Source organism: Anser cygnoides, chromosome 4 (assembly GCF_040182565.1).
Source record: "Anser cygnoides isolate HZ-2024a breed goose chromosome 4, Taihu_goose_T2T_genome, whole genome shotgun sequence".
NCBI lineage: Eukaryota > Metazoa > Chordata > Aves > Anseriformes > Anatidae > Anser > Anser cygnoides.
The window spans coordinates 45,652,391-45,675,804 of record NC_089876.1 but is presented as its reverse complement, the minus strand read 5'-3'; the positions used below and the strand labels follow the sequence as shown (position 1 = coordinate 45,675,804).

The 23,414-nt window shown below is 39.3% G+C and overlaps 1 protein-coding gene across 4 annotated transcripts in view; it reads left to right on the top strand.

Annotated features, from left to right (window-relative positions):
* The window catches only part of NR3C2 (nuclear receptor subfamily 3 group C member 2), a 203,827-nt gene that overhangs the window by 96,200 nt on the left and 84,213 nt on the right, over window positions 1–23,414 (top strand). For all 4 annotated transcript variants that reach the window (XM_048071804.2, XM_048071805.2, XM_048071803.2 and 1 more), the window contains one exon: window positions 13,986–14,125. In XM_048071804.2, the coding sequence (XP_047927761.1) occupies window positions 13,986–14,125 (140 nt within the window). The remainder of the gene's footprint in view (window positions 1–13,985; window positions 14,126–23,414) is intronic.

Sequence of the window (23,414 nt, the reverse complement as noted above, 5' to 3'; positions counted from 1 at the left end):
CCACAGGCAGCCCCCTTGAGCCTATGTTTGTGGCTGCAGGGTAGAAGCTCCTCGGCTATGTGTTGACTATGGCCACCATAAGTTTGCAGTGGCTGCATGAGCAGTTTTTGCAAAAATGTGGGGAGTGGTTTACACTGTTGCTACATTGGCAGAAAAGGCATGAGAATTTATGCAGGCTTCTATGACTACTTAAAACTAGTCTGTGGCTTTAAATTCAGTGGTGTTGTGTCGTTCCATACTCAAGATGGTCAAAAGTTGAGAGCCAACTACAAGGAAATCCTAAATCAGTGGCTTGCATACTTCAGTTTATTAAAATGTCCATCTGGCATCTCTGATGAAGCATTAAATGAAGTTCTCCAGCTACCCACTGAAGAGCAGCTGGCAGTAAAATAGCACAAACACTTGTATGTGTGCTGTAAGTACTGCAGAGATGGGCAGCAGGCACTTGAGGTGCTCCTGCTGGAGCGCTGGGTCACAGGGCACCACCTGGCCTGACCAGGGCACGACTGCTTAGGGCCACCAAGGACAAGAAGATGGTTCCTCAGAAGTTCAAGGATGCAGACACGCAACTCTACAGAAAGAATGCAATTCATTCTCTAACAGCTCATGCTTTGGGAACTGGTGTAATCTGTCACTTCTTGCAGGAAAAAGAAACTTCTGCTGTAGCTGGGGTAATGGCCAGCAGACCCGGTGGTTTGGTTTGGTTGAGGAACAGTTAATGCAATTTTGCAGCCAAGGAAATCTCAGAAAAGCTGAGAATAAAGGCCTGTGTATTGTCTTTGTCAAGTAAACCAAAGCCTGTAATACCATTAATCTCAAGGGTTTCTTCAGGCTTCAGCAAAATTCAGCTGTTGAGGCAGACTCGTGAATTGGCAGCTTTGGCGAGCATTTCCGATGAAGGCAGAGCATCGGAGCTTTTGGCTGTCGGAAGGGCATGAAGCAGGGCTTCATCCCCACTCTCACCACCCTTGGTATCACATAAGCAGAGCTGCTTCTTGCCATGTTTCAAGTCTGTGGCAGGGGAAAGTGCACTCTGTGGTAGATGCTTGGTGGAATTTTCTGCTTTCCGCAGTTTTCCGTCAAGCCAAGGTCATGCAGCTGATAACCTGCAGCCGGCTCTCTGCCAGCAACCGCGTGTTGGTTCCCAAGAGCTTGACAGCCAGGAGGAACTGACTCTCCTGGCCACCCTGCCAAGCAGCTTGGCCTGAGCACTTTCATAAGGAAAACCGAGGTTCTGCTTCAACCTCTGCTAGAAAACGTGAGCGGCGCAGGCTTGTCGTTTGTAGGCAATTTCTGCTCCTTCTGCAGCAAGTTGTCTGAGTGCTGCGCTTGACAACACAGTCACGAAAGAGAATAACAAAAGGCAGAGCAGCATTTGGGAGATTAAAGCAGTGTTTCTGGAATGAAAGAAGCGCTGAACTTCAAACAAGTGCTTGGTATGCATTTACTTTTATTAACATTCCACTGTGTGACTATGAAATTTGGATAACAGCCTTGTTTCTTCCAAGCATTAACCAGTTCCTCTTGGGCAGTCTTTGAGTACACAGCTGCTGGTGTAAAAGACCTGGGAAAGGGTTTAGGTGTTGGGTTCCTACAAGCCTTGTCAAATACGCTACTGCTTCAGAAGAAGTAGATACTTGGCTTCAGTCATGATGAATTAAGAAAAAAAAAGAATGTACGAAACAAAGCAGTGTTTGGCTGTACCTGGTCTGTCTGGGCCACAGTCTTCTGGTTTCCAGCAGAGGAGCAGGAGTCTGCCCATGGGCAGCGTTAATGGAGACGGATGGGTATGCAGATGCCGTGCAGAAGTAGGCAGCCGGCGGTGTGCTGGGCCCAGAGGAGCTGCAGGGTTTGTGCCTCTGCATGGATGGGTGCAGGGTGAGCAGGTGCTGCTGGTGGGTTGTGTGCTTTCATGAAGCAGGGAATGCTTTTTGAATAACCAGGTATGTGTGAGATACCAAAGCTTTAAAGCAGTGGTAGCTTTTTCCAGCACCTTTTGCTATCAAGTTATTGGTTATAATAACAGCCCCAGCAGAACCAGAGACAGAGGCTGGCTTCCCAAGGAAATCAAGTTTTATGTAACTGAGCTGTCTACCTGTTCCCCGCCTAGTAAGCTGTGAACATCAGCCAACTTCAGCCAAGGTTGACAGGGGGTAGCTATTACCTTTTTTTATTTTTTGCTGTTACCTTTTACCATTAGAATAGGTGACGGGGTGGAAGAGGGATGCCCAGGTAGTGTCACCCCTAAATGTAAGGTGCTGCTTGCATTTTTCTCCTGCTAAATGTCATAGATGTCAAGTGTGAAGGAGAAGGCTTTAGTATACAGAGTTTCATTAGTCCTGCTACTTGTTGGTCTGTAAGAATAACAACTAATCTTTTTATTTAAGAAAAAAAAGCACGTAGTTTTAACTGGTTCATACACTTTGGAGCTGTACATACACTGGCTATATTTTGTGTTTGTCAACTGGGAATATGGAAAGCAAATATGTAAGTAAGGAAATGTTTTAAGTCTCATCACAATTTACAAGCATGTGCCAAAGCTGTGGGCTCCTGCATGGGCTATGGACTGGGAAGGGGTGCAGCAGGGCTTCCTGGGCTCCTTCACAAGGTTACGCAGCTGCCTTACGCCGCGACTGCTGTGGTGTTTGAAACTGTGCAGCCTCAGAAGTTGCTCTTTGTTGAGTTGTCTCCTTTCTTCCCTAAGTGCTTATTCTGCATATTGTACACCTGTTTATAGCAGAAATGATTTCAGTGGCTGCAGGGGAAGGATTAAAAAAAAAAAAAAAAGATTGTTTTAGAATAGGCAAAAATTGTTTAACGGAGCAAAGAATGTGTGTCGTCAGGTTCTTTCTGTTTGGTTTTAATTGCACTCCGTGTGGGACCTGTTGTGTCAGTGTGCGATGCTGTGCTTTAACAATGAATGTAAATATCACAGTCCTTGCTATGGAAAATGGAAAGGCTGTGCCACAGATAGGCTCCATGAATAGGACTGGGGGGGTGATGCTTTCGCAAATAACGATGTTTGTTCAGTCTGCTACACACCTTGATTACTATGTAAATTGTGTAAATTTATGCATAAGCACATAATTATGCACACTCAACTGTCAGTTTGCCTCTAAAGGAACATGCTTCTGTGCATAAACAGTTAAACATAGTTTTCCTGAAAGGGAAGAATGGTGGTATTTTTAATTATGGCACCAGCTCTTATTCCCACTGAAGTTAAATGCAAGCTGCCTTCCAAAATCAAGGCCCACTATATATTGTAAGAGTTTCGAATGTATGTAGAGGGGATTTTAGAGACACACTGTGGCTGTGCTAGTTGCAGAACATAACTTCCTTGGTTTGTGTTTTGTTTAACGCTCCCATTTTCTTATCTTTGCTATGTGAGCCAGAGTGAGTGGTAGGTACAGTATTGCGTATCATTAGTATGGAGCAGCAGAATGAATTTCAGCTGAATAAAAATGAATTCTTTGACTTGCAATTGTGAACGTTTCTAGTTTGCCTTGACAATCCTGTCAAGACAAATTTGAACTTTGTCAGCAATTGTGATTGCTTGTGGGAGAATTACCAAAAGTCTTTGCTCTAGGTATCAGTCAGTGATTGCAACCCTCATCTGCTATTTGACCAAAATTTTCCATGGCACTCATCAGGCTATTACTTGTCACTTTGACATATTATGGAGGGATATTTTAATTGATTTAAAAGTAAAAACTACAGTTATTTAATACAGTGTAACTGTATTACATGTCAGCAGTTACACTTTCTGTGGAAAAAAAAAGGAAAGGGGAATTGAAAGATTGAAAGGGCTTGGGTTTGGGAATATTTTAAAACTACACTTAACAATTGATTTTATCTGCTACCTCTACTGACTGTCAATAGAGTTCTTACTTAGTTAATGGAGCAGAGATTTCCTGTTGTGTAATTACTGTGGATTTTAAAAGGATTCTTGGAAGTTAGCTGTGCACTTGGTTGCTAAAACCTCTATCTTCCAGTGCTCAGTAGTACTTCTGCTCCAAAGTCTTCACTTTTGTGAGGAGCTCTGGTGCTGGTTTATGACCTGAACCGCTCCTCTGTCATGATCTCCCGGTGTCTAAAATAGGTATAATTCTATGCAAATCCAAGGTATGTAAAATTAAAAATTGTGACTCACTCTTAGGCTGTACAGCATGGGTACAGTTTGTGCATTTACAAGGGCAGGTTACATATATGCTGGAATATGATGTCAGTTGCTTTAGCAGTGCTGTCTTCCCAAGTGTCTTTCTAACAGGGGATGATAAGTTCAAAACATCTTTTTCTATGCATCCATTTCAAAACAAGCTCTTTTGCAAGAAAGAAAATGAAGAGGCGAAGGCACTACAAAGATGAGTGGCTCCAAGTTGTTCAACTTACCTGTCAGAGTTAGGAAGAAGAAAGGAAAGAAGCTGATGGGTGTGAGGCCCGCGTATGCCTGCCCTGTATTGCCTGCTCAGTGCAGGCACACTGTGCTCACCGTATTCCTTGCATGGTCCTCTACATTCATGACTGGCTTTTCTATGTCAAATAATATTATTTTTCTTTTACCTGTTAAAAGGTACCAAAAGGCCACAAAGGGGATGAACGGGGAATAGCAAAGGAGATAGAAACAGAAATCACCCTGGCTTTTCCACCTTCTAGTTTTAAGAGATGTGTTGTTAGAGTTATTAGGCCAGGAATGTGGGAAAAACAAACATAGAAACTACCCCAAAAGCTGTGTAGTTCTCCAGCCTAGAGCTGCAAGTCATCTTATTTGTTGTATCAAGTAATAATTGTATGCATTAAAACAGCATGAATAGCTTGCATTTCGTAAAATGAAAATATATTGTTTAAAATGAAGCCTTCATTACTTTAAATAGGGACTTTAGATGTGGCAGGATATATCTGAAGAAGAAAAAAAAGTGACTATTAAAACACCTGTTAATCAGAGGTTGCGGTAAAGTCGGAGTCCTGCTTTTGCTGTACTGCCTGAAACAAGTGCCAAGCGGGACACTTCTGGTACAACATCAAGCACTAACCCTATTGAGGGTTAGTGCCTTTTGACTAATAAGATCATCTCCAGAGGACTGTTTCTTTCTCCAGCCTTCCTTTTGCAAACCCACAAAGAGCTGGGAGCACGCTGCAAGGCACACGGAGGCTGCTCATGCCAGGGCCTGAGCCCCCGAGAGGATCAGAGGCGTTCCTTTTACTCAGTTCTGCGTCGCTACCTCGTACTGCACAACCCTGCCAGCTGCCCGCTGCCTTGCCTTTCCCCTGGGTCTTGTGTATGAAGCGTGGATCGCTGTGCAGACTTCTCTACCTCTATTTTCTGTTCCTGTGTGGAATTACACTCTAGCACGTGCTGCCACTGAATGCTAATATGCTTTCGATGTACGTACTAATTTTGTCTTGTTGGTCGTGGGGGCAAAAGGGAGCTAAAAGGGCAAAATCCCCCCCATTAGAGTCTTTCAGTTCAAGTAATAATTACACGTGTTGCCTTTGGAAGCCTGTGGGATTGCTCTTAGGAGTAAAGGTCTGCCATACTGGGGCTTTTATTTGACAAGTTGGAAAATAGCCTTTGTTCCCATGGTAACCTTTTTTGTGCTTTGGTGCATTTTTTCCCTATGGTTTCATGGTTGCTCTGGAGGTTTTTCTATTGTGGTATTTTAATCCCCATTAGACTGGGATGGCAGTTCGGCTCACTTTTTGCTATTCTGAAGTATTAATTTTTCTCTTTTATTTGAATACAGAACTCTTGTAAACTTTTTATATTGCCTGGTTAGGTCATAAATGGCACGGTGGCTTTTTCTGTACGCATATCATGCACTCGGCAGATAAAGCACGTAGTTTCTAATAGGCGAGTAAGTGTGATCGGACCAAGCTGCTTCTGTTTTAAGTTAATACTGTTGATAAAATTCTTCAGACTTGTATTCTTTTAGGACTTAAGGTGCCAAGCCCAAGGGTGTGGTGGCAGATGAACTGGTCAGATTTCTGACTTGGCAACAGAATGACACTTCTTCAGGGTGAAAATGGTCAATACTCCGGTCTTTAATGCCATTTCAGGTTGCTGCCATAAGGGTTTCATATAATAAGGTTTTCAAGCAAAGGAAGGTATGTGTGAGAATTGCTTGGTTAGACTCTGAAGGAAGAATGTGAAAAAAGTAGTGAGCTTTACTTCGAAAAGGGGAGACTTCTTATTAAAGGGTGTTCTTATTACTGGGAGCATCTCCCTGCATCCCTGGCCTCTAGGTATATTTTCCTTCCTTCTTGTTTGTTCAATTTTTCTTTGTCTTAAGAGTCCTCAGCAACAGAGCAAAGTTGTCATGCAGTCTTGTCTTGCATGTAATTCCGTATGGCAATGATTTCCCACTGGTGCCAGCATCAGCAGGAGAAATTCACTTGAATCATTGCATTTTATGCAGTTTACAAAGTATTGCTGACCAAGAAGGCAGCAGAGCATTACCAAGTAAACACGACTGTGCTCTCCTACAGGAGTGATCAGGATGCTTAATTAGTTGAAATATTTTTCAGTGGCAGAAGATGAGATGGTGCTATGAGAAATGGGATTTTCAAAGCTGTTTCATTCCCTTTGATCATGACAGGTGAGCAGGTACAGGAAAAGAGAGGGTTAAATGCCCCCCCCCAAACTTTCAATAATTAACTAGATCATTTGCCAGATAAACCGTTCCTGCCTTATCTTTCTATACAATGTATTGCAATTTATAATGAACAGAACAAAAACGAACACTGCATGCATTTAAACTGCACTAATTCTATAAGTGGACCAAATATTAAAAGTTAGAGCAAGCGTGCTGCTTGATGTTGGTCTGCAGCTTCCAAAGGTGGAGATTTGCTTCTAAGAGTAAACTCCCTACCTAGGTCAGCCATTCCTTTTCAACAGAAAACTATATTTACGTACAGAAAAACTGCAGAACGAGTGAGTTTTATTTCCCTTGGGGCATTAGATCTTGTTACATTGCGACAGTAGTTAGAGCAGAAGTGCCTTTCAGAAGACTACGTGGAGGACATTACATGGCTCTGATCACTGGATCAGTGGGCAAAAAGCAGATTTATTTCCCTAGGAGATAAGCGCTGCTCGGTTTCAGTCCACCAGAACACGCTTTTATTTATGCTTAAGTTTATATTTTTCTGTAGTCAACAGATTACTTTAAGGTAAAAATTGGATAGCTGACTGTAGCTGCTACCAAAAGGTCTCAGAGGAGAAGGTCAAGGAAAAGTCAAAGGCTTACAGCTGGATTGGGGAAAGCGCTGGGTCCTGTCAGCATCCACTGAGGGAAATGGAAATTGAAGGGCCTTACTACACTTGCTTCATTTTGTAAAATCAACATATGCCTTAAGGTTAAGCTAAATACAGGAACCTATTCACTGGTGGCTACAGTACAAGAGAACCCATCAGCTTCTATCTGCAGAATAAATATTGTAATTCTTTTTTTTATTTTATTTTTTAATCATGAGTCACTCCTAGATTTGCAAGCTTAGGAGAAAGGTTGGAGCCTTTTCTGTTATCACTGTACATCAGAGTTTACTTTTTAGCATAATTAAGATCCAGGTAGGAAAGTGTCATCTCTGACCCCTAGGCACTGCTAAATAAAGTAACTTGATGGGAAAGCTGGAGCTGCTGAGGGAAGAAACCCTGTGATCTCATAGCTTTCTCTTAACTGTATGTGCTTTCCTCTCTGATACCTGTTTCATCATACTAAGCATTTATGAGGAAAAAAGTATAAATATTGGATTATTTTTTTAATCTATACCTTGTATTAGAGTTGCAGTATTTGAAGTTAAAACAATTGAAAATTTCTTCTATTGGAACAGAGCGTGTCTGTGTTAGAAAAAGAGATTGACATGAACTGCTAAATTAAATGTAGCTTAACAGCTACTGCATTTATCTGATGCTGTTGGGGTTTTTGTTTGTTTTCTGTTCTTTTTAAGTTTCTTAAAAATACATCTTCCAAGTCATAGGTGGCAAAACACATTTATTTTGGTGAGATACTGATCCTTTTTTTTAAACTGCGGTAAGCAGTAGTGGATAGCATGAGTTCTTCATCATTAGTGAAAACAAAACAAACAAATGTGAATAAATGGTAATCCGTGTAAGAGCTTTGAGATTCTGAATTCCAGGAGGTTTCAAAAATAATTGATTTATAGGCCAAGCAGATACTAGTTTTTACAGGTTGTTGTTCTTCCTTAATTGAATTTCCTGAATATTTCACTTGAATGGAAAAATGTTTTTGTTATCTTTGTTACCCTAGTAAAGAGAAGACATTTTAAATAAATGTCTTTCCCTAGCTGCTCATATTACTTCTGGACTGAAACAGTACTCCAGATGTCAGAGCAAGCATGCACTGCCTCAGATGTTATGCTTGGTGCCTATCATCCCTAATACACACTAAAATACAGTTACCTTCTCTAAAATATCTACATCTTGTTCGAGATTTCTGAGACTTCAAAGGACATTGATTTCTTTTAAAGCTAAGGCTTAAAAGAAAAATACTTCACCTTTTTTTAGAGGTATAAGCATTGGTATAAAGGTGTAAGGGTTGGTAGTGGCCATATGGGTCCTGTTGTTTTATCCAAGGAAACATAACAACTTCTGTAATGTCTGTCTTCATCTTCATAGGAGCAAGATAATGCCCCAAGAAACTCAGCAGAATGTGCAGCTAGGTTATTTGGCAGTTTGTGTGCCTCTGCCAAAAGGTAGAGGGTAAATGTTGCTCTGAGGTTTGGGTCTGAGGCTTAGGGGTGGTTTGGTTTCAGCGTTCCTTCTTCAGCTCCACATTCACGAGGTCCCACGTGACTGCCTTCTCCTCCTAAAATCTGGTTGTTTCATCTCTCTACCTTTTCCCTTCTCTATGCTTTCTTGGTCTGCTGACAAGAAGATTGGTTTATGTAGTCTGACATTTTAAGAAATACCATTTTCCAGTCTGCTAATCTGCTTTATGTGAGTAGTTAGAGCAGAGAACCAAGGTACATTCCTGTAGTGAAACTTTTTAAGAAAATCAGGCTGCACGAGGCAGAACTTACATTGGTAAAACCTCAGTATTGACAAAACGGTGTGGAGCAAAATCCGGGGAATGGTACATGCCACTGGTGGAGGTTGTGGTCAACATCCTTGTGTGATGGTCAAGTAATCTCATGGACAACTTTTGACCAGCTTAATATTTCCTAAATCACTACCGGAATTATCTTGGGCAATGAAATTACTGTGTCTGTGTGACCACACGCAAAAATAGCAGAGGGAATGGGAAGAGAAGGTGCTCATGCTGTGGTGACTGAGCGAACGATGAGCTACAGAAACGAAGAGGCTAGGAGAGCTGAGCAGAGGAGCAACGAGTCAAAGCAAGCACATAGGAATGCAATGCTAGCTGTAGAGACCAGGAAAGGTTGAGGGGAATATTTGGAAGGAGAAAAAGATACTCTCTACAGCGTAGCATAAACTTTTGTCTGGGATTCATTTTGTGGCTTGTGCTTCTTTGGAGTACTTCATTTTATCATCAGAAAGGTGGCGTTTGGTTAAACTGTGCTCCAGTATGACATCTGGTTTGAAAAGCATCATAACCTATATAATCAGCTCTTAAAATGCTGGATTATCTGTGGTTTTATTGACTCTTCTTTACAAAATCTGTTAGTTCTAATTAATTCTCCATATAACTATTCCTAAAGCCAACTTGCAAAGACACAAATAAGCTTGATGGCAATGGCCAGTCAAGGTCAGTATTTAACTGCCAGCATTTGCACTGTTAAGGATAATAAATCAGGCTTATTCCTAATCACATACCCTACAACGTGACAAATGTTACCAGAGCCATCTAAGGGACCATTTTACAAATCATTTAGAAGATACATTTGGCATTGTTAAACTGATCCATGCTGCCCTTGGCTGTAAAATTGTTGTGATAAAATATGTATGCTGTGTTAGATCTCTTCTCTGCATCCTGCTGTGTAGGTTGTTTTTTTTTGTTTGGTTGATTCTTCTTCACATTGGAAATGTGACAGCAGCATGAAAGTAATAACCCCTAATCAGACTATGGAAACCACTGACTTCTAAAAGCAATGATGAGTAGCCAGCAATGTGGCATCTCATCTCATCTTTCTTGTGTTTTCATTTTGTATTAAAAATAGATTGCTGGCTACCAGAAAGAAGTCCAGGTCAACAGTAGCCCACTATCTGAAAGCTTAAAAAACTGTGACTAGCAGAGCAATATGTGTTAGTATCTAGTTTGGACTCGTGCAAATGTATAAAAGCAGCATTTTCACTTGCTCCAAGCACTAAAAGCCTCAATCCTGCTGTGGCCCGTAGGTGTCATTAGGTTTAGGGTGTCATTCCAATAGACTTTTGGCACTAGGATAATTGTTGTCCAGGGAGTCAGTTGTAAAGTTCCCAGTCTTCGTTTATAGTATCAGTTCTTGGTTGGATTTTCAAAAGAGAGAATGATGGATTTCCAAAATGGTCTGGATCGTTGTAACTAAGATTTTCATCTGGAGCTAAGACTCAAATTGAGCTTAAAAAAAAAGTAGTAAAGCCAAAATGATTTATATTGATGCATATATCTGTTATAATCAACATCTGGTTTTTATTTATTAAGCATTACCTACCAGTAACTTTTCCCAAATTTCATTTATGTTCTCATTACTTAATAGAAACTTATGGGATGTTTCAGTGCAGAAAATAATGAAAAGGGAAATATTTAATTCAGAGTATATGTGAAAAGCATTTTCAAAGCAGGGGGTTATTTTAGTCTAGTGTTTCTCCCTATACAAATTAAAAGATATACAGCTATCCTGATTAATTAAGTAATTCATGTAATAAAAGTAAAGAATGAATCAAGTGTGTTAGTGTCATAAAAGCTGGATATCTGGCCTTGAATTGATGGCAGAGAGAGAATTTGCTCACCAGTCAGGTCTTGATGCAAATCTTATTCATTGTGGTCAAGTTTCTAAGACAGGAATGACAGTGTGAATGTAAGAGATTCATGAGGAAAAGGTGTAACCATCCATGCATACTTTGTTGAGAAAAAAAAATAGCTTCCATGGAGAGAATGATTTAATTTGAGGTTTAGCAATATGATTTGAGCATATTTTCAGAAGTCAGTATTTTATTATTTTCAGGTGTGTACAAACACCACTGTAGCTCCTGTATGAGATAATGTAACAACATTTTAAATTAGGAAATATTTTGGTGTAGCGTGGATGAAAGAGAACATAAGACATCTTAAAACCAAACAAGCAAAACATTGTGCATTAGAAGGCAATCATAGCTTAAGCTGGCACAAATTGGAGGAAATTTGAGTTCTGACAGCTAATATCAACGTTCCTTTGCAGTGGAGTATTTGAGAATTGCTCCATGTTGGATACTCCTATTAAGAATGAAAATACCTCATTTGTGTTTTAACCTATTCCACTTTTAAACTGATTAAAAGGATGTATGGGAATTAATTAAATTTTATTCCAGAATGTTAAGTTTCCACCTGTGGTGCTGTGGCTGAATAGCTGAATACATGCTTTGCATTCAAGCTGTACCTTCACCTTTCGGCTATATTCAAGCCCTTTGTCTAGATAAGCACTGTATAAAATATTCTATAGATAATGTCTTAGGTAGGCATTTAATAATAGTCATGGATCAAATGGTGTCTCAGTGTGTCTACTGGCTTTTTTTTTTAAACCCACTAATTCTGTGTAAGTGGAATTTTAAGGGGCAGCTCGTATCTTAAAAAAAGAAAAAAGCCTCTCCTACCTTCTGCAAATCCTACATCACAATTTATTTTCAACTGAAAAGAAGACACGTATATGTATGTGTATACAGTCATGTGTGCATGTATAAACACACTGCTGTGATACTGTGGGATCCTCTGTTTTTGCACAATAAGAGCTCTCTAACAGAATTACCTTTTTTAGATATTGAAACAAAAATACCATGACCTTGTCCAGGGTAGTAGGACTATACAACACAGTAGTCATATGGTTGGAAAATTTTTGCTAGTCCTATGAAGAAATGCGAACGTGCAAAATTACAAATGCCCTGAGATATTTTGGTGGTATGTCAGAATTGAAATGTTTCCTTTTTCAGACAAAATACCGCAGATGCAGTGAAAGAGCGAAAAATGAATTTTCAACGAGGTAGTTTTCCAGGTTATTGACATTTTCTCTCGAAAGCAGACACCTCCTGAAGAATTCTGTTTAATGAAAGGCTTGATTTTTTCATGCAGAGTGCTAGAGGGAGAAAGGAGTGTTTACCCGAGTCCTATGCATTGCCTAAACAAATCAAAATGCAGAGCTGAAATTCAGAGTTGAATAGCAGCACAGTCTTGGTAAATCCTGAAGTACCTGCCTTTCCTTCCAGCTATGCTCATCCCGTGTGCATAGATCTGCCTGGGACTTGAGCAAACAGAACTTTCTGTAACGCAGATCTGGCGAGGCTTTCCTTTATCTCTCTGGCAGATGAGCTAATGCCATCACCTAGCAATTATCAAGTAGTGTTGAGTTATGTAATGAAAGTATAAATAGCACAAGGAATAAAACTAGTAAACCTAACAGACTAGCAAGCAGACAAGAAATACTATTTGAAACGTTTTGATTAGCATCTGTACGGTGTCATTTGAAAAGCTGTTTGGTTTGGATGTTAAAGTAAAGCTGCAGGCCAGAAGACTTGGGGTCCTTGATCTGGGGTGACATTCCTGCTGAGCCTCTGGATAAATCGTTTGGCCACTGCATAGCTCTTTAAAGGAAGATACAAAGTGAAAAAAGGCAAAGGGTGCATCCTTGGAATTTTTCTTAAGCGAGCTGGTTATCTTAAGTTTGAATTCAGACTACCTGTGAACTTTGTTTCCCAGTGGCTGACCAACAAACAGCCCATGATCTGCAATTTGAACGATCAGATTGTTTCACCACCAGTGTAAAATTTTGCAGGGTTGTTTTTGTAGTTGCTTGACAGGCTTCAGGGAGATAACGTGTGAAGAAATGCAAGAGGTCATGTTTACCTGGAGAAGAGAGACGGTATCGAAGGGAAGATTCTCCCCAGCCCTTCAGAGGTGTGGGAGGGATCCAAAGCTCTCATCTCCGCCGGTATCTGGCACGTTTCTCTGAGCGTGCCGATTATGTTAGGGTGGCATTTCCAGTTCCCCAGGGAAGAAAGGAGGGAGGAGACTCGCTGCATCATGAAATTTGAGTTGTGTTTTGAAGAGCACTGTATTTTAGGGCTGCCAGTGGAAAATACTATCTAAAGATATTTTCAGAGAGTCACAGTTGAGAAAAACCCAACAACAAAAATGCCCCATGTTTTAAGCATGTGGTAGAAGGTTAAAGCTGGGTTTGCAAGATGCATTGGTCTGCAAAACTTCAGAATGCTTTTTAAACCTCCAGGGCTGCTTTCCTGGCACCTACAGTAAAATAGAAGGATATTTTACACTTGCAGAATATAAAAAGGCTTCAGAACGACTTTGGAAGTAAGCTGTTCAATTACAGAAATATAAGTGGCTCAAGGGCCACTGTAGTGGTAAGCAGGAACGTGATCAGGCAAGGGCATACCATTTTGCTGTGCTCCTTCATAAAATGGTCTTACCGGTTTTATTACAGGTGTACCTTAGCTATAAGAGCTTGAGACAAACAAACAAACAGAAAGAAAATTTATAGTTATCTGGGCACTGCCAGAGTGGTTTGTTTGTTTATTTTCAGTTTTAGTCATCTGCTACCAATAAATTCCACTGCCCTTGTGGTAACTTCTCACATTAACATTGATGTATTATGGGTGTTTTAAAACAGACAATAAAAATATTTCATCTACTAATTAAAGCAACTCATGTATTCAATCAGGCACTGAAAGAAAGAGTTGTGGTTTTCTAATTGTTAGGTGCCTTGAGAAATATACCTGTTATAAATTCTTAATTGAACTTTGCATTGTGGCCAGTGTGATTTGAAATATTCATAACTGTTTTGTTTTGTTTGTTGTTTTCTTTTTTCTTTTTTTTTTTTTGCTCCAGCTCTTCATTGAGAAGTGTATCAACTGGTTCTTCGAGACCTTCCAAAGTGTGTTTGGTGTGCGGAGATGAAGCATCTGGGTGTCATTATGGGGTAGTTACATGTGGCAGCTGTAAAGTTTTCTTCAAGAGAGCAGTAGAAGGTAAGAAAGCAAAATAAAAAACATCAGCAAAAAAAGTCAAGGTAAAATGTCATCAGTTAATTTGATATAGAAATATATGTGTATATATATACACACACGTGTTTTTCCTATGTTTTTTGTGCTGTTGATAAATTTCTGTGTTAATCTGAGAAAAAATGTTGAATGGACTCCAATTACATGTGATATAATTTAAGTAGAATATGCCAGGATGTTTTTCCTTTTTGCACCATTTTTTAAAGAATGCATTGTTTTACTTTATGCTACTGCTGTAGCTTTAGCTCCTCCAGTTCTCCAAGTGGCTTTTTGTAATTTCTATTAGACATGAACACAATTGATGTAAACATACTTCAGCGTCTCCTGTACTCAGGATGAATAGGATTGTCTCATCATTTTGACATCCTTATATGACAGTACAACTCAGGTCAGTTGTCTACCTTCAGGTACCTCCAGGTCTTTGGACTCAGTAGTGCATCATGTTTTATCTTTCAGCAAAAGAGAAGTAAGCAGCTTTACAGTACTGTGGTAGATTGATGAGGGTGCACAAATTGATCATTATGCGTTTCTTAGACATTGCAATGGTCGTTTTCTTCATTACGGACTAGGACTTTTCTTGCAGTCTGTATTTTGAGAGCTTTGTCATCACAGAAGTATTTAGCTGACCTCTCCCTGTTTTATGTTATTTATGGTGTAGCTTGTCTTTCCTGGGCACCTTAATAGAAAGAAGTTGGTATTACTCAGAGTGCTGCTGGATCTCTGGTAGGCTTGGGTTGTTAGGATATGTAAGAGCTTTAAAGAATTTGTAAGCAATTTCTTCAAGTGATAGAAATCAAGTTTTTAGTACCTGATTAAGACTTCATGGCATGCAAAGGACACAAATACTGCATAGGTTTTTTTTGAAATCATTACTGATAGTAGATGTTCTTATAACCACTGATGAAACAAGCTGTTTTTAATTACTGATTTATTTTGATGAAGAAAAACCTAGAAGGAAGAAAATAAACTCTCAGTATGGTGTCCAGCTTGTGCTGAGAAGAGTGAGGCAGTGTATCATGTGATTAATTACTTCTGTTGTCACTGAATCTGCTGCTGGTGGCTGTGAGGATATAGCTCACTGTTAAGTTGACCTTGAGAGCTTGTGCGTCATTGAAGTCAAGACCTCATGTAATGCCTCTCTATCAATCTGTTTCTCCATCTATCATCAAAAGGTGTCAATTTGATTGAAATAAACTTCCCAAAGTTATAAGGACATGGAAAAGACATCCCCCCCTTCTGAAAGCATTTTCTCTTACTGTTGTACAGTAGCTGACCTTGAAGTCTTCATTCTCTAACTTCTTGTTTGAAGTTTTAGTTCCTTAATGTAGCACTTGAACTGGAAAATTTGATGTAGTTTCACTAAATGATTTCCTCTGTGTGCTTCCATGCCACATCATGGATGGACATTTGCATATCCAGGTCTAAGTTTGTGAAATTTGGATTGAGAAGGCATTTTTTATTGTGGTGGCAGTGGTGGTTTGGTTTTTTTTTTGGCATACACCTACTGTGTGAAATGGTAGAACCTTTTCTTATCTTCCTTCCTCCTTTCCTGCCTTCCAAGAAAGCTTTCTTCCCAGTCTAAAATCACTGTAATTTCAAGGCACTGTGTATCTACAATTACCATACCTCTCATTTTTGATGTCCTTTCCGACATATTTTGATGGATATCCCTATCCTCCCTATCCTATTTTAGACATTTATGAAAAATTATGGGGGATCGCCATTAGGATTTAACAAAGCAATGAGACTGCATTTCCAAGCCTAAGAAGTCAAGGTTATTAGGAAAGGATTACTCTGTAATCAGACATAAAACCACATTTTTAAAATGTAGTTATCAGTAATTATTGAAAGTTTATAAGTTAAACAAACAAAAAAAAAAGCTCAAAAAAAACAAAAGACAGAACAAACTTGTCTTCACTGAAGACTGGAGATGGGAGATTTAAATTCCCATAAAATATATTTTTAGAATATATTTTTAGAATTATTATATTTCCATATGGGTTCTTACATGTGGTATCTGAACACTGTCTGGACTTCTGCTTGGTAAGCACATGACCGTGAGTTCTTGATGCTACCAGTAACGTTGTTATGCAAACACTACAAATTTGTCTCGTACTTTCTATGTTTATATAAAAGTGCATAGAAGTATGTTGTAGCGTATTAGTCAGAAGAGGTCATAGCAAAAACAGAATATACATTTTAGCTGTAAACATCCTGAAACTATCAACACGAATAAAAATTTGTGCAGGTAGGTTTGTAACAACAAATATTTGTTAAAGTCATCCTAAATTCTTCAGTTGGGTGCACAGACAATAAAACCACTCATCTTGAGGTTCCCTATTTTAATTGGAATGTTTGTAACAATTACTGTGGTGTACCAAAAGTTCATGAAGATGTTTTTAAAAGTATGATAATTCAGTGCATGGTATAAATCAAAGTGGAAGCACTACCTTAAGTGTAGATCTTGGGCATACTTGTCTGAGCTCTGAGCTACAGCTATGTTCTTTCCTTAAGTGCCTGCATCCTTGCCTTTATTACAAAGAAACAGTAATACTTCCTCTGTGAACACAGAAATAGGTGCAATTTTCTGGGATATTTATAAATACTGTGGCTTATTTATTTGAGTAAAAATGAATTGTTCCCTCCCTAAAAGATTATAGTAAAAGAATAGAAGAGATTCCTCAACTTTGATTCACCCTTTCCCTGTAATCCTGTGTATTGACTTTTTAAAAAATTATGTATATTTTTCCAGTTATTTTACACATTTTATGTCCACACATGCATGCACACACAGGCATGCATATTTATTATTTGGTCTACTAAACATTTTTCAGTAGAAAGTGGCATGAGGAATTGTATTCTTCCAGAAATTACCTCCAATTCTAATTAAAAATGGTATCTAAGGCTGGTGCATTTTTCACAGAATCATAGAATGGCTGAGGTTGGAAGAGAGACCTCTCAACATCATCTGGTCCAACCCCTCTGCTCCCGCAGGGGCCACCTAGAGCAGGTTGCCCAGGACCGTGTCCAGGTGGCTTTTGAAGATCTCTGGGAAGGGAGTCTGGGCAACCTCTGCCAGTGCTGTGTCACCCATGCAAGAAGAAGTTCAGAAGCTGAACCTCCTCTGTTTCAGTTTTTGCTCTCTTTGAATAGAGTAACTCTTTCCTTGAAAGGGAAGAGGCTTTTTGTTTGTTAGATTATAATGAATAAACAAAAGTTTTACTTAGTTTAGATTAAAAAGTTACATACTTACAGTCCTTCAAAAGATGTAGTGGGGTGGAAATCATGGGAGAGACTAATTGGTGTTCAGGTGAAAGAGCTGGCAGGGAGACAAAATGTGTCAAAAAGTATGGAAGCAGAGAGGAGGAAGATTTGGAGAAAGGGAATGTGGCACACCATCCAGCTCTTATGGTCTCAGCTGGAATTGCTGAAGTGTTGTGAGCCCACCTTGAACAGCTTTTGAGTGCCAATTGGTTTGTGCTGCTAAGAAATACTATAAAACAGAGGCACTATAATAGGAAAAAAAAAAAAAGCCTTGAAATTTAAAACAAAGTCCACAGCAACAAAGAGGCTGAAGCTCACATTTCCAATTATAAGTCTGGTAGTCAGGTTCCCAGTCGATCTTATTTTGGGGTACTTACAGGAAAAGTGCAATGAATTAAAAAGAGAGAGAGCTATAGACCAAAAAAATACTAAAATGGCTTCTTTGCTGAAAGTTCCAAAGTAATTTCAGGTGCAATTCATTATGGGGATATAAATTATCAAAGAGCAAAATTTTGATATCAAGTAGCATGAACTTTTTGCTGGCTTACTTGATGAACAGGACTCTGGACTGGTATGAAGAAATGTGATTGTGTTATTAAAATAAATTTGATCTGCCTTGCAAACACTAAAACACCTTAACCCTAATAAAAATGTTGATAAATTGTTGCTGTAAAGGTTGAGACGTGTACTTATGATACATGTTCATATGGGATAACTACACTGTATGATTTTCTAACTTGAAGATAGGGCCAATCATAGAGTTATTTAAACTTGGATTTATGTTCATTAACGAAGTCATATGCTGAATATGTACTGTACTGTGAGGGAACCTAAAGCAAGCACCTGGCCAGTCTTCTCTTCTAATTTTCCACTGAACCAGCTTTCTCTAAGGGGAGTAGAAGACATGAAGTCAGAAATCACAGCTGTTCTTGCGTATGCTTTGCATTTTCAGTCTTCATTTGTTCAAGTTCCAGACAAGTATGAGGTAATCTGTCCTAAATCAAAATTATATCACTTCTTAAGTTGCTAAAGTTAATCTTTCATTCTTCCTTTGGCTTGAATGTAAGAAAAAAGGAAGGCATTTTTCATCTCCAAATGGTGGTAAAGCCAACAGCAAAAATGACTGTCATCCAGTTATTTTGCATATTTGCTGAGAGACTTTTGGCTACTTAAAATGGAAGAATTAACAAATTACATCCTATTAGTTATAGGGAAGCTTGTCCTTACTTTTTTGAATAGAAAGATGTGATCTCTTCAGTCATTTTCAGATTTTGTTGTCTAGAGGGTTTGCCTTAGACATAGTTCTGCTATTTTAGGTCAGAAATGTGTAGATCTCTTGCCATATCTGAGGTAGAAACGTAGTCACAGCAACAGAAGTTTCTAGGCTTCCATTTATTTTTCACCTGATCATTTATTATTTGCCTATTTAAAGTAGAGGGAAAATTGGCTGAAGGAAATTTTTCAAATTCTAAGTTGTTAACACCTTACTTAAAAGCTTACTGACTGCAGTGACTGGGCTGTGCACCTCAGCGAGCAGCCTAGTGACTAAGAAACCCTCCTAAGAAACCCCAGAGGGGATGAAATGTCGTGTGCAGCAATCTGTAAAGACTCTGCACAGCTGTGGGAGCTGAGGTTGCCTCAAAGCTGAGGTTAGGGAAAAGAAGCGGCATTCTTATCTCCCTTTGTGCCCGGCTGCTTTGAAAACACAGGAACAAAACAGCTGGGGCCGCAGGGTTGAGGGTGCAGCCCACTGGTCACCTGGGGTAGCTCTGAGTCTGCTGTACCACGCACCGAGGCTGGTCTTACTGCCACAACCGAAGTGATCCACCAGCCTTCCACAGACTCATCGTAGCACGAAGGATTGCAGGCTGTCGCCAGCCTGAAAATTCAGTGGTAGATCCAGTTTTTTGGCAAGCAAGGCACTGTGCAGCCAATTAGCAGTGGGCCAGATGTGTGATATTCCAGGGATAGTCTTTTTTTTTGGAAATGCTCTATAGTCTCTGTTTCCAAAAGGCCACACAAGAGGAAAAGTGATAGGTTATGCGTAATATGTTTTTTCAGAAACAGGTAATCTTCTCGTGGCTCTCCCATGCACTGTACATGAAAGAACTTCCCAGAGCTCTACACCTCTAGCTAGAAAATACAGAGAAACTAAAGCCTCTGTGTGTGTCTCCAAAAATTTTTCGTTTGAATTGAGGCAGAAAAAAATCAAGGTATGAAAATTTAAATGCTAGAATATGTAGCTCTTGAATAATTTGCTTAATTTAGTTAGTTTTATAAAATATTACTGCTGAACAGGAGAGGCTATCTTATTGATAATATGAAGAAGCAGTATTTTTTTGCTGCAGAAGCTGAATTTGATACATTATAGAAAGGCATTTTCCCCACCATTTTGCAGTAAATCCACGGATTTTGTACGTCTGTGTCCCTAGAATTAATTATACATACAGTTCTTCACTCTCCACTCTTCTGTTCATTCACTGTAATGGAGTCAGTGTTTTTCCGTCACAGGCTGCAATTTTCCTTTTATCCACTTTCATAAGGTCAGTGACCTCTCTAAATTCAACATCACTCAGTATAGATGTCCATATGTTTTCATAGAGATTTCTAAGTGGGATTTGAAGTTGACTTTGTTCCTGACCTGTTGCAAGAATCTGTTTTACAACCTATCAAACAGAACTATTAGGTGCAGAGCAAGCAGATGGGTGATCTGCTGAGGGCAAGTGAGCTGGTCAAATTCATGTAGCAGCTGCTACTCTACTTGATATGCTATGGTTAATAGGTGTAAAATAAAATTTAAATAATTAAGTTATCATAGGTTTGAAGCTGCCACCAGCCTTCCGTGCTCTCATAGACATGAAAAGGACTCTTCCTATTTTTCACTCTGGCAGGCGGTATTGCTCAGTAAAATGCAGTCTGATTTCCTGCTCCCGCGGTTGACTTTAGTAAGTAAGAACTCAGAGTTTAGGAGGTTGGTAGAAGGAAAGAGCTAGAAATATTTGCATTGGGACCCCAAAAAGGGGAAAAAAGCAAGCAGAGAGAAGTATGACACACACACACAGAAATTAAGAAGGATTAATTAAGGATAGAACATATAACTGAATATTTGCAAGGTGGGGAGGGGTGGAATGGGAGGAAGAGATTTCCTTGTGGCTCTCCGAGTAAGTGCCCTTGCATGACAAACTGATTGAAGCTGAAGGATAAATACTGGAGATGTGTTGAATGGGGAGTGTAATGCCAATACAGCAAACATATTCTGGTAGCATTTCAGGAAGGAAGTGAGAGGTTTGGGGACCATCTCGGTGGTACAGCATCCTGGTTTTAAAACAAAGAATAAGGTCAGCAGCTGCAGTGCCACAAAGAACCACAAGATGGTTAATGGCTGGAAAAATGCTTTGAAAAAATGTTTTTACAACAGACAACAGTTTTACAGTTTTACAACAGACAGAGCTAAAACTCTGCACATACTCCTTTCCAAAAACTCTCTTCCCTGTAGAGAGGGAGGGACAAGGACAAGGATGAGAATTTAAATATTGGCTGCTGTCTAACGCTGAAAAACGCACACACAGTGCTAGTAGGTCTGAGTGCAACTTTTCTGCTCCTGCACAATTTCATTTGTCTTTTGTTCTTTGTTTTATGAATACTAATTTCTAGACTGTTTCAGCTATGAAGTACCATAGTCAGTATGTTATAGCCAGCCTGCACAGGCACAGTCTGCAGTAAACAGAAAATGTATGCAGTGGCAAGATTGGTTCATCTTAGGTAATGGTCTTCCATCATCACAAATCCAAGCATCATGCAGTCTTTCAAGCAGTTATTTTCTGTGCCTTTATTAGAGAGGGGTAATTTTGGCATTCTTACGATACAACAAAGATCTGAGTTGCAGTAATTTGTATTTATTTATTTAACACATCACAGAGTACCATCATTGTAGATCAGAGTCTTTGTAAGTGGGGTGGCCCTGTGAAGGCATGGTGGCTTAAGGTAACCAGAAATATTTTGGCTAATAGAAGATCAAATGTCATAGCCATTAGCTTTGTGCCTTCTTGAATACTTCAGCTTCCTTTCCTTTAACAAGAAAATGTTTGTTTGTTTGTTTTTCTGTAGGTCATATGGGGAAGGTAGATAGAGTACTGCTTGGAAATTTTGTCTTTTAAACAGTAGTCCCAAGATGGCTGAGCCATTTGTGTAGTATATTTATACAAAATCCACATTTTGTAATATTCGCTGTCATGGTATAAATGATGGAGTATTGTGTATGCCTGTGGTCACCAGTGTGTTAGTTTGATTCAGAGTCAGATAAACACATTAGGAGAGCTTCTGAAATGATCTGAGGAATAAAAATTTATTTTATGTCAGGTGACTAAATGCTTTTAGCTTTTTTTAGCTTACCCAAAAAGAGTCTGGGTTGGGACATGATTGCTGTCTATAAATATTTCACAGTGGAGGAATAGACAACTGAGAGGGAGAAGAATTTATTTTGAACTAAGAACTGTACTGAAATAACAGCAAATGGGTAAAACTGACATTAACTAGTTTGGTATTTTCAAGTGCTGCAAACCGTCAAAAAGAGGGACATTTAGGGACGTTCTCCTAAAGGGAGGTGGTAGGATTTAAGTGCCTGCTTTGAAATGGAGTGTAAGAGATGTACCTGTTGTATAACGTGACCTTTGGTAGTAAGGATAAACCAGAGAGGTCTCTTCTAGTTGCCATTGTGTCCTGGTAAGGCTGGAGAGTTGATCTGACTGCAGAAATGAAAGAAATTGGAGTAGCAAAGGAAAGGGCGAACCAACTAATATATTGTAGGATATTCCACTTGTAATGGTGTTGGATACTCAGATCCTAACAGGAGTACAGGACTCCAGTTTTTAAAAGTTGATATAAAGTGCTCAGATCCTGTGTAAGGCAGAGCTGCTTTCTCATTGTAGTAGCAGGTGAATGTCTGTCTCCTGAGATAACTTTTTTCATTTTGAGTTCACAAACAAGCTCACAAGAGTAAAGTCCTTTTGAGACAGTTCCGTGCCATCCAGCTAAGCTTCTGCAGGTACCTGTAGATGATGTCAAGTGGCCTCATGCTTGGTTTTATTTGCTGATAATTCCCTCAAGTGAGAGCCTGGCTATTGAGAAATCTTCTGTGATTAGCCTGACACTGTTCTTTGATATTGTACTGCTGGTTCGTGCAACCTCAAGTACAATATGACTGTAAACGGGTAACAGAAAGCATGAACTACCATTGAAATTGGGGTTTGCAATAGGCCATAAATACATGTACAAGATTCTTGATATCAAACAGCATAAAGCATATCAAATACCATAAAACAGTCAGAAGTTTTAGCTCCTTACAGCTATGGTACTGCTTCTGAAGAGATACCACTTTATAAAATGGTGTTATCTACCTGCCTTGGCAGTCTATCGAAGCAATGTTATAATTCACACTTTTATAGCAAATAGCACTTCTCTTCTGCAACCCTTGAGGTTCAGAAATTTTTTAGAGCCTGAACAAGCTCTTCCAGGTGAAGTAGTTAAGAGCCAAAAGGGGATCCTGCAAGCTACCTTCAACAAAACAATGTTAGAAATAAGAAATTTGGCAACGTTGTGGCTGAAAGAAATTCTAAGCAAGTAAAACCTCAAGATAAATATAAAAATGCATAAAGCCAGAAACAAAGCATCTTTTTGTATCTACTAATCTCATTTTAAATAAGAGGGTGGGAAAACAATTTCCAGACCAAAAAAAAAAAAGTGAAATAAAATGTACATACAGATCTGTCTGGTATAGACAGAGGGAACAAGGCATCTGCTAGCATCTTGGATATAAATAGAGTGGGAAAAGGTAATGGCAAATCTCCCATTGCCTTAAAAGAAGCCAGCATTTCAGCCTTTTTTTTTTTTTTTATAGCACAGTTTTAGACTGTTGAAGGTTGGAACTGCCTCTGCTAGGTTTGAAGTGTACACCCAGTCTGAGGCAGCTTTGTCAGTTTTTTAGAAATGACAA